Source organism: Macrobrachium nipponense, chromosome 13 (assembly GCF_015104395.2).
Source record: "Macrobrachium nipponense isolate FS-2020 chromosome 13, ASM1510439v2, whole genome shotgun sequence".
Taxonomy (NCBI): Eukaryota; Metazoa; Arthropoda; class Malacostraca; order Decapoda; family Palaemonidae; genus Macrobrachium; species Macrobrachium nipponense.
Window position 1 is genome coordinate 49,560,140 of NC_087206.1, and position 11,524 is coordinate 49,571,663.

At 33.0% G+C, this 11,524-nt stretch overlaps 1 protein-coding gene across 1 annotated transcript; it reads right to left on the reverse strand.

Moving 5' to 3' along the window:
* Window positions 1–7,857: 7,857 nt before the first annotated feature.
* Window positions 7,858–11,055, reverse strand: LOC135225317 (uncharacterized). Its single transcript, XM_064264648.1, has 2 exons — window positions 10,951–11,055; window positions 7,858–8,133 (listed from the first exon to the last, which is right to left on the reverse strand). The coding sequence occupies exons 1-2, from the start codon at window positions 11,053–11,055 to the stop codon at window positions 7,858–7,860; spliced, it is 381 nt and encodes a 126-aa protein (XP_064120718.1).
* Between the last annotated feature and the right edge of the window lie 469 nt (window positions 11,056–11,524).

Genomic DNA, 11,524 nt, shown 5'->3' on the forward strand with positions numbered 1-11,524 from the left:
CAAGTTCGTATGCCACACATACCTTCTAACTAACACCCTTCTCCATTTACATATCTATTGATTTCCATGAGTAATCTTATTGTGTATATGTAAATTGACGTTTCTTTGCATGGCATTTCTTTTTATTCTGTTATGGTAGTTGTCACCATTACTGTTCTCTAATAAAACAGGTTAGTTTGTTACTATTTTGTTTCATTCTAGTTTAGTGAACCATAGCAGAATTTTGCTACCTTGCCAGGATATCATTGTAATACGCCATAAATAGTATTCAGAATGATTTTGTGTGCGTAGCATTGTGCCTGGTAATTTTATGGTAGAGTTAAGTTGTGTATTAGGTGCTCTTATGAACTTGAATCCTGTTTAGGGCATTGCTAGCCTAATCTCGTCTAATTTTCATTACCTATTTGTATGACAGTGGCGCATAATAGCAAATTTTGATATAAAGAAATCTAAATTAAACCCCTCAGTTAGTATTGAAATGTGGTTTAAAGTGAAATGACTGGATTCAATTAACTGATTGTTATGAGATTCCAGTGAAGTTTTATAAGAAAAAACCTATAATTGTGAATGTTTTTGTTCACAGTTTAGTATATAATAAGATTGTGGATGAATCTGCACTTGATCTTTGTGTACTGCAAGATGATGCATCTGAAGATGTGAGTGTGATGATTAAGATGCTGGAGCTAGAAAAGTTAAAAATAGAGCAAGAGAGAGAAAAGGAAAGGGATCAGCATGAATTGCCGTTGCTAAAAAAAAAAAAAAAAAAAAAAAAAAAAAAAGAGCTGAGCTTAGTAGTGTGCAAGATCTCATTTATAAATGTGTAAGAATGGTTCCAGAATTTGATGAATTAGACCAGGATGCATTTTTTGCACAAATTGAGAAGCTTGCAACAAATTTTGGTTGGTATCAAAGTAAATGGACTGCTCTAATTCAGCTTAGTTTAATTAATTAAACGAGAAGACAGGAGTATTTGAAGTGCTGTTCCTCTACCCCTTCATTAAAACTATGAGTATGTAAAAAAGGCTATTCTTGATTTTCATGAGTTACCTACCGGGTATCATAGTAACATTTAAGTCTACTAGCAAGGAACAGGTCATGACATATTCCGTGTTTGCTTACATTATTGATAAGTTTTTGAGTAAGTGGTGAAAATCTAGTAAAGTAAATTCATTGTACTTGAGCAGTTTTTTTTATTGTATTCCTTCATATGAAAAGACCTATTTACTTGAGAGAAAAGCAACCAATTTAAAGAACACTAGATCATTGGCAAAGCATATATGTTTGGTGAACTCCAAGTTAAAAGAATCCAATATTAGTGCTGGCCTAATGAACTTACGTAATGTGCAGAAGCACTAGGTCAAAGTAATGTTGAATAAAATGATGAACATTCTAAGTTACCACATTCTAATGTTGGTGATAAGCCTGATTTTTATGAGATCAGGGTTAAATATTCGGATTTTTAAAAATTGAAATGTCAGTTCATGTGCCCAATTGTGCTCATAATCCTTAGTAGAATTTTTCGCAAAGTAAGAAAAGCAATCAGGATGATGTTAGCTTAGCAATCAACAATGATGAAGCTATGAAAGGGAAAGATTTTGGGCAACCAGAATTCAGTATGAAATTATCAAAATTATACAAAGTTAAGGATTTATTTCTTATAGTCAGCACAGTCAGCCAGTACCTGCCAGGTTTTTGAGAGAGACTGCTTCTAGTAAGAGTATAGCGGTTAGGAGTATGGTTCCTTTCACTAAAAAGACTTAACTAGTAAGCATGTTGTTCTTAAAGGACTCGAGCAAATGCCTATGGATTTTCCATTAGCAAGGATTTATCTGCGGTCTGGATTTGCAAACAAATATATGAAGGTTGCAGTGCATGATAAATTACCTGTGGAAGGGGTGTCAATTTTGATTGGCAATAATATTGCAGTTGAAGTAGTTGTTCCTAATACAGTGGTTACTTTTACTCCTTTGAATGTTAGTCCTACCTTGGAATTAGAGGCAGCAGCCCCTGAGTTGTTTCCTTCTTATCAAATTAATTGAGCAGAAAATGGTAGCACTGGTACTAGTGAATTTGACAAGGAAGGCTTGTTTTTGGGGTACAGTAAATTGAAGTCTGACATGTGATGTTTTGGATAAATCATTGTATTTTAATTCAATTTTTCATGGCGATGAAAAATTGAATTAAAACCTAAAACTGATGTATCAGACAATAATGACTTTGGTTGTTTTTCTATGAATATGTAGACATTGATTTCTGCACAAGACCCTAATTTATCAAAATTATTTTCTTTACCAGTAAGTAAGGACAAAAGTAGAAATGAAAGTCATTGTTACAACATAAAAGATAGCATGTTTATGAGAAAGTTCTACTTTGCAGATGTACCAGCTGAAGATGAATTTTCTATACATCAGGTGGTTATTCCTTCGTGGTTCAAGGACAAGGTAATAAGTATATAGTACATAATTTAAGTGGACATTTAAGGAATAGAAAAACATAGTATGAATTATTTAAATTTTTCATGGGACTGGTACACATAAAGATGTTTCTAGATTTTGGAGGACCTGTCATATTTGCCAGTTATTTGGAAAACCAAATCAGACAAATAAAGCAGCTCCTTTAAGACCTATACCTATTGTGGAAGAGCCATTTTCTAATCACTGACTTTGTGGGTCCCCTTCCAAAAACCAAAAAGGGTAATCAGTATATTCTGAAAATGAAGTGTGCATCGACAAGGTATCCAGAAGCAGTTCCATTAAGGAACATAAGGACTGAAACACTTTTGCCTGTGCTAGAAAAACTCTTCACTCATTTTGGCATCCCAAAGATAATACAATTTGACCAAGGAGGAAATTTTTGCATATGACTTTTTTAGTAGGTTAAACTCACTGTGGTGTAACTCTGTATCATTTAAGTGCTTATCATACATAGAACTATAGTGCAATTGAAAGGTTTCATCAGATCAAGATGAGGATTTGGATGAAGTTTTGAACTATGTTTTGCATGCAGTAAGAAGTACGTGTTTGGAGAGTCTAGGTTTCTCTCAATTTGAGCTTTTGTTGGTAGGATCAGAGGTACTTTAAAATTATTACAAAAAGCCTGGTTTGACAGTGAGAGTAAATCTGGTTTTAACAATTACATTTCCAAACTTCAAAGGAAATTCAAAATAGTAAATGATTTACCTAGAAAATTCCTAACTAAATCTCAGAGTAAAATGAAAGCTATGATTCTAATTCTGAACAAAGAAATTTTAAGCCGGGTAATTTAGTACTGTTATTCCTACCTATAAGGAAAATCTCCTTTAGAACACAGGTATCAATGTCCTTATCAAGTAATTTCTATGGAAAGTGATATTAACTATATAATAGCTACACCTGCAAGGAGAAAGACAGAGGTTTGTACATGTTAATTTAATTAAAGAGAATCACCAATAAGAAGAAGAATTGCCAATTTAGATAATTGAAAATTTAGCCAGTTTGTATTGGTGGTGAAGAAGTTAAAATTCAGAATTCTGATGTACTTAAAAATCCCCCTATTAAATTAAGTCATCTATCTCTTACCCAAGCAGAAACTGTGAAACGATTACTCATGCAGTTCAATGAGATATTTAGAGATGTCACTAAAGCCTGCAAAGCAGTCATTCACGTTAAGCAGCCATTCTACAGACTACCAAGTGTAAAGCTAAGGTTATAAAGTAGGAAGTCGATTTCTTATTAGAAAATAATCTTGTAGAACCAGGTGACAGTCCCTGGGCATCCCTCTGTACACTTGTTAAGAAGAAAGATGTGGACATTGCATGTGTACTGATTTCTGCAAGGTTAATTCCATGACTCACAAGGATTCTTAGAAGATATGTTTGACTCAGTTGGAAATTTTTAGTTCGTGACAGACCGGCACTATCAAATTCCTTTGACTGATAATGCAAAGCAAATCTCTTCGTTTGTGACTCCATTTTGTTTATACTGGTATAAAGTACTTCCATTTGGCATGACCAATGCGCCAGTAACATTTTAGTGGATGGTTTGATGTTGTAACAGCAGGACTAGAAAAAGTGAAGGTTCATCTAGAAGACATGACAATTTTCTCACATACTTGGGAGGAACACATAAAAACCATATCTATACTTTTTCAAAGGCTTCTGGTGTACAACTTGACAGTGAATCTACAGAAAAGTGAATTTGGTAAAGCTCAACTTGTCTATTTGAGTCTCAAAGTTGGAAGTGGGAGCATAATGCCAGTAGCTGCAAAGTTTGAAACTGTTGCTCAAAGGCCAACATCAAAATCAGGAAGGAAGTTAAAAGATTCTTGGGTAACTTTGCTAGCGTAGCTGCTCCATTAATGAAAATAGTGAGTCCAAAAAGAGAATTTAACTGGACAAAGTCCTGCAATGAAGGGTATGAGGTTTAAATAATATGCTGGTTACTGCTCCCATTCTAAAGGCTTCAGACTTTGACCAGCCATTCTGTCTGCAAGTAGATGCTTCAGGTATTCGAGTAGGATCAGCCCTAGTTCATATAGGAAAGGATGGTATTATGCATTTAGGTTCTTATTTTTCTCAGAAGCTAAAGCCTCACCAGAGATCTTACATTGTTGCTTACCTTTCAAAGGTAAGCAACAATAAAAATTGTGGTATATTGTGAACACAACCCACTAAAATTTATCTCCATATAAAGAATTGAAATCTCGGCTTACACAATGGTGTCTGAATCTTCAACCCTACAACATTGATACACAACACATAAGAAGAAAGGGCAACATTGCAGCAGATTTCTTGTCAAGAGTTCCATTATAAAGGATGTTGCATGTACATTTATAAAAATGTTATTTAGTGTAAAATATAAATTGTTTAATTATTTGAAGTAATGGTGTTTTTTCTAATAAAAACATTGTTTTTATCATTATGGATTTTTGCTAATGTAAATTTAATGTGAGTACTGGAGTGGTAACATGGAACAAAGTATTGATTACTTGACCTATTCACATATTGTGCATTTCATCGGCTACTATTTTTTGTAAACTATAGTTTACTTGAGAAAATCTTACAATGATTACTTGGGAGTATATTTGGCTGTAAGGTTAGTAATTTGGCCAGTAATATTCAGATTGATTTATATTATATACATATATATATATATATATATATATATATATATCTATATATATTATATATATATATTTATATATATATATATTATATAACAATACTTCAGGGGGTACCATGATACATTAGTAGAATGCCATAGTTTATGAAAAACGTTTCGCACATAATTCACGGGGCATCATCAGTCTGTGAACAATAAAAGTAAATACATTATAAAAAGGAATTCACAAAATACAAGGTAATTAAAAATTAATGGTTTAAAAAGAAAAGCAGAAGTTAAAAGTTTAAAAAAATACGTTAAAACACTGTAAAAAGAGAGAGAGAACTAAGACACCAACCATCCAAGGCAAAAGACGAAGAAGGAATAGCAAAACCTGATTCCCAAACAAAAAGTCAGTTATGCCAAATACAGAGGGGAAGCCGTGGTGTGATTGTTCAAAAGAGGGAACTAGCCTTTTGATAAGTAATGACTCCAGAGTAGTTAGATGATCTGAGTTTTTTTTCCTTTTTTTTTTTGGGTATAACCAATAATAGAGAAGTGCTGTTTCAAGACCTCTATTTTGCATATAGCAGCATGATTTTAATGGTTAGAAAACTCTGGTTGCTTAATTCTCTGGCCTGTACGAAAACTGAAACCCATGTGGCTGCAATATCTCACCTGCAATAGCCTACGAGTAGATCCGATGTAAGAGCCCGGACATCCAGGGCATGTGAATTTATATACAACATTAGATCTCATGAAGGATTGCAAGCGATCTTTACAGCTGAAACTTTGATGTTCCTAAGAAACTGTTCTTTGCTTCCATCCCTTTTGTGTTTGATACAAAATTCTCACGTAGACTAACACAGATCATGAACAAAAAAATTAAACCCTGTCTTCAGTTAAAACTTATTTCTAATAATCCATGCAGGATAGGTTTCAATTTTTTTCAGCTGTAAAGATAGCTTGCAAATCCTTTCATTGGAGATCTAATCTAAATTCACATGCCCTGGATGTCCGGGCTCTTACATCGGATCTACTCGTAGGCTATTGCAGGTGAGATATTGCAGCCACATGGGTTTCAGTTTTCGTACAGGCCAGAGAATTAAGCAACCAGAGTTTTCTAACATTAAAAATCATGCTGCTTTATGCAAAATAGAGGTCTTGAAACAGCACTTTTCTATTATTGGTTATACAAAGGACCCAGATCATCTAACTACTCTGGAGTCATTACTTATCCAAAGGCTAGTTCCCTCTTTGAACAATCACACCACGGCTTCCCCTCTGTATTTGGCATAACTGACTTTTTGTTTGGGAGTCAGGTTTTGCTATTCCTTCTTCGTCTTTTGCCTTGGATGGTTGGTGTCTTAGTTCTCTCTCTCTTTTTACAGCGTTTTAACATATTTTTTTCAACTTTTAACTTCTGCTTTTCTTTTTAAACCATTAATTTTTAAGTACCTTGTAATTTTGTGAATTCCTTTTTATAATGTATTTACTTTTATTGTTCACAGACTGATGATGCACCGAGAATTGTGTGCGAAACGTTTTTAATAAACTATGGCATTCTACTAATGTATCATGGTACCCCCTGAAGTAATGGTTATCTTCGCCGACTGGAGACTATATAGATATATATATATATATATATATATCTATATATATATATATATATATATATTATATATATATATATATATAGATCTATGATCTCTCATCTATATATATATAGATATATATATATATAGATATATATCTATATATATATCTACTATATCTATATATATCTATATATATATCATATATTATCTATATATATATATATCTATATATATAGATATATATCTATATATACTACTCTATTATATAGTCTCTATATATATACTATATATCTCTACTATTCTACTATACTATCTCTCTATCTATCCTATCTCTATATATATATATATATCATATATATATATCTATATCTACTATATATATCTATATATATATATATATATGTAATCTATATACTCTATCTATCATATATATCATCTCTATATATATCTATATATATACTATATCTCTATAATCTATCTATATCTATATATATATATATATATATATATATATATATTATATATCTCATATATATATTATATATCATCCCTATCTATAATATATGTATATCTACTATATCTATATATATACTATATATATATATCTATATATATATCTATATATATATATATATATATACACCTATACATATATTTTTTGTAAGCTATAGTATCCTTGAGAAAATCTTACAATGATTACTTGGGAGTATATTTGGCTTTAGGTTAGTAATTTGGCCAGTAATATTCAGATTGATTATATATATAGATATATATATATATATATATATATATATATATATATATAATATATATATATATATATATATATAATATATGTATAGTAATATATAGTATATATAGAATATATATATATATATATATATATATATATATATATAATATATATATATATATATATATATATATTCATATTATATATATATATATATATATATATATATATATATATATATATATATATATATATAATATAAACAACAATGTAAGATCTCTGGTGAGGCTTATCTTCTGAGAAAAATAAGAACCTAACTGCATAATACCATCCTTTCCTACATGAACTAGGGCTGATCCTACTCGAATACCTGAAGCATTTACTTGCAGACAGAATGGCTGGTCAAAGTCTGGAGCCTTTAGAATGATAGTAGTAACCAGCATATTATTTAAACCTCATACCCTTCATTGCAGGACTTTGTCCAGTTAAATTCTCTTTTTGGACTCACTATTTTCATTGATGGAGCAGCTACTCTAGCAAAGTTACCCAAGAATCTTTTAACTTCCTTCCTTGATTTTGATGTTGGCCTTTGAGCAACAGTTTCAAACTTTGCAGCTACTGGCATTATGCTCCCACTTCCAACTTTGAGACTCAAATAGACAAGTTGGGCTTCACCAAATTCACTTTTCTGTAGATTCACTGTCAAGTTGTACACCAGAAGCCTCTGAAAAAGTATAGATAGGGTTTTTAGGTGTTCCTCCCAAGTATGTGAGAAAATTGCCATGTCTTCTAGATGAACCTTCACTTTTTCTAGTCCTGCTGTTACAACATCAAACCATCCGCTAAAATGTTACTGGCGCATTGGTCATGCCAAAAGGAAGTACTTTATACCAGTATAAACAAAATGGAGTCACAAACGAAGAGATTTGCTTTGCATTATCAGTCAAAGGAATTTGATAGTGCCGGTCTGTCACGAACTAAAAATATCCAACTGAGTCAAACATATCTTCTATATGAGGCAATGGACAAGAATCCTTATGAGTCATGGAATTAACCTTGCAGAAATCAGTACACATGCAATGTCCACATCTTTCTTCTTAACAAGTGTACAGAGGGATGCCGAAGGACTGTCACCTGGTTCTACAAGATTATTTTCTAATAAGAAATCGACTTCCTACTTTATAACCTTAGCTTTTCACTTGGTAGTCTGTAGAATGGCTGCTTAACGTGAATGACTGCTTTGCAGGCTTTAGTGACATCTCCAGATATCTCATTGAACTGCATGAGTAATCGTTTCACAGTTTCTGCTTGGGTAAGAGATAGATGACTTAATTTGATAGGGGGATTTTTAAGTACATTAGAATTCTGAATTTTAACTTCTTCACCACCAATACAAACTGGCTAAATTTTCAATTATCTAAATTGGCAATTCTCTTCTTATTGGTGATTCTCTTTAATTAAATTAATATGTACAAACCTCTGTCTTTCTCCTTGCAGGTGTAGCTATTATATAGTTAATATCACTTTCCATAGAAATTACTTGATAAGGACATTGATACCTGTGTTCTAAAGGAGATTTTCCTTATAGGTAGGAATGAAACGATACTACCTATTACCCGGCTTAAAATTTCTTTGTTTTTCAGATTAGAATCATAGCTTTCATTTTACTCTGAGATTTAGTTAGGAATTTTCTAGGTAAATCATGAGCTATTTTGAATTTCCTTTGAAGTTTGGAAATGTAATTGTTAAAACCAGATTTACTCTCACTGTCAAACCAGGCTTTTTGTAACAATTTTATAAAGTACCTCTGATCCTACCAAATGGCAGCCTCGAACCTTTTTGTCTAAAAAATTCTCTCTCTTGCTCTTGGCACCCCATCTGAGGAGCGTATGTTAATATTATATTTACTACCTTGTCCCTTATTATTATTGGAATCTTTAAAAGACTATAATTTACTCACTTTACTTCTACCACTTTTTGCTTACAGTTGTTACTTTCTATAATTCCAATTCCAACTCCATTTCTTCCCTCTCGTGGCCCGCTGTAATAGAGCTCATACCCATTTCCTACCTCTCAAGTTCCATTCCTTTTCCACCTAGTCTCCTACGCACACAATCTGTCCTCCTCCTCTCCATCACATCTTCTATCTCCCTCAGTTTTCCTGTTAGAGTACCTATGTTCCACGAACTTGCTCTTATCTTCCACCCTTTCAGTGACTTTTTTGGCTTCAGTCATGAAACCCTGCCCTGATATCCCCCTCGCCCATTTATCATGCCAGTGGGGGGATTCTGACATGCGTTGCTTACAGGGGACACCATAGCCATGCTCATATTCCTTAAAACATCAAAATTGTTCTGCATTAAACAATTATCAGATTTTGTCAGCATCCTACACCCTACTATCAGATTTACACTCAATGAAGAAGAAAATGACAAGCTTCCCTTTCTAGAAGTTCTAGTGTCCAGGAACGAGCAAGACTTCTAGGTATCAACTTTTACAGGTCTCGTTTTTATAATTGTAAACTCACTACTATCTCAACTCTCCTACACAGGTCCTTCACCCACACCTCTAATTGGTTTACATTTAATGCAGAAATTAACTTTCTTTCCCAATATCTTAAAAATAACTCCTTCTCAGACAAACTTTTGTTTAGAATACTTAAGAAAATGCTAGATGCCCGATTCATAGATGTACCAACGGTTTTGACAGTACCAAAATTAAAGATTGTTTGCTAGCGTCCCTCTTTTCATGACAATTTTTTCAGAAAAAAGTTCCTGACAATTATTCAAAAAGAATTTCCGGCCCTGAACCTTAAAATCGTTCCAAAAAATCCTTTAACAATCGAATCTCTGTTAAAAAAGAAAGACCGCCTTAGTCCTCTTCTAAAATCTAATGTTGTATATAAATATGCATGCCCAAGATATGATCACGGGACTTTGTGGATTGTATGAGGAAGTTACTAAAAGTGAGAATAGATTCTCACAGGGACTGAAGTTTTAGAACGGGCAGCAGATTAACAAACCCCGAACAATCAAATATTAGGAACCTCTCTAAATCATGTAAAACATATATTTATAACCCCTAATCTAAACTAAACAAGTGGCAACTCTTACCTTTCAGTAGCTGGCCACCTCTCTCTGCAAGCAATATCAAACTGGGCTAATGAATTCACGTGAATACAAAAATATGCTATTTATTTCCCAAACCAGATGAACATAATATGGAACAAAGTGACTAAAAAAGGTCATGTTAAGAACCATGTCTGACCCACAAAAAGAACTGTAAATTATCATTCTACTCTCCTGAATTAGACTAAGTAATCACCCCAAACTCCCAAATAGTCAACCACCTCATTTCAATAGGCAAGTCTTTAGAGAATCCCGTCTCTAGAATAATGACATGGGACCTATCTGAAACAAAGAAACATATCTATTATATTACCCACCACACAATTAATTAATCAATGTTGAATAAATGTATACACTTCACACTTCTCTTTTTTCAAAGGCAACTGTTCCTAAGTCTTTTAAATGTGCCATACCTCTTCGATGGGTGTCTCCCAACACCTGGTGTCCTCTGAACCGTCTCTTACCTTGCCTCCGGAGCGTGTCACTTTCCTCACTAAGTATCGGGCGATTGCACCCATCATTACATGCACAAACACACATAATCATCAGCCACCTTAACCCTTAAACGCCGAAGCGGTAAAAATAAAAAACTCCCCCGAATTTCCGGAGCCGGGTTTTGAAGTGAGCGCGGTAAGTCGGAAAAAAATTAATGTTTTCAAAAATCACAGCACGCTTAGTTTTGAAGATTAAGAGTTCATTTTTGGCTCCTTTTTTTCATTGCCTGAAGTTTAGTATGCAATCATCAGAAATGAAAAATAATATCATTATCATATGTAAATAATCACGCTGTGCAAAAACGGTAAAAGCTAACGAGTTTCTTTTTTTTTGTTGCATTTTACACTAAATTGCAATCATTTTGATATATAATACATTGTAAAACAATAAAAGCAACACCGGAAAAATATTATCACAAAATGATGTACGAATTCGTAATGCGCGGACGTAAAAAAATGTTTTTTTCAAAAATTCACCGTAAATCTAAATATT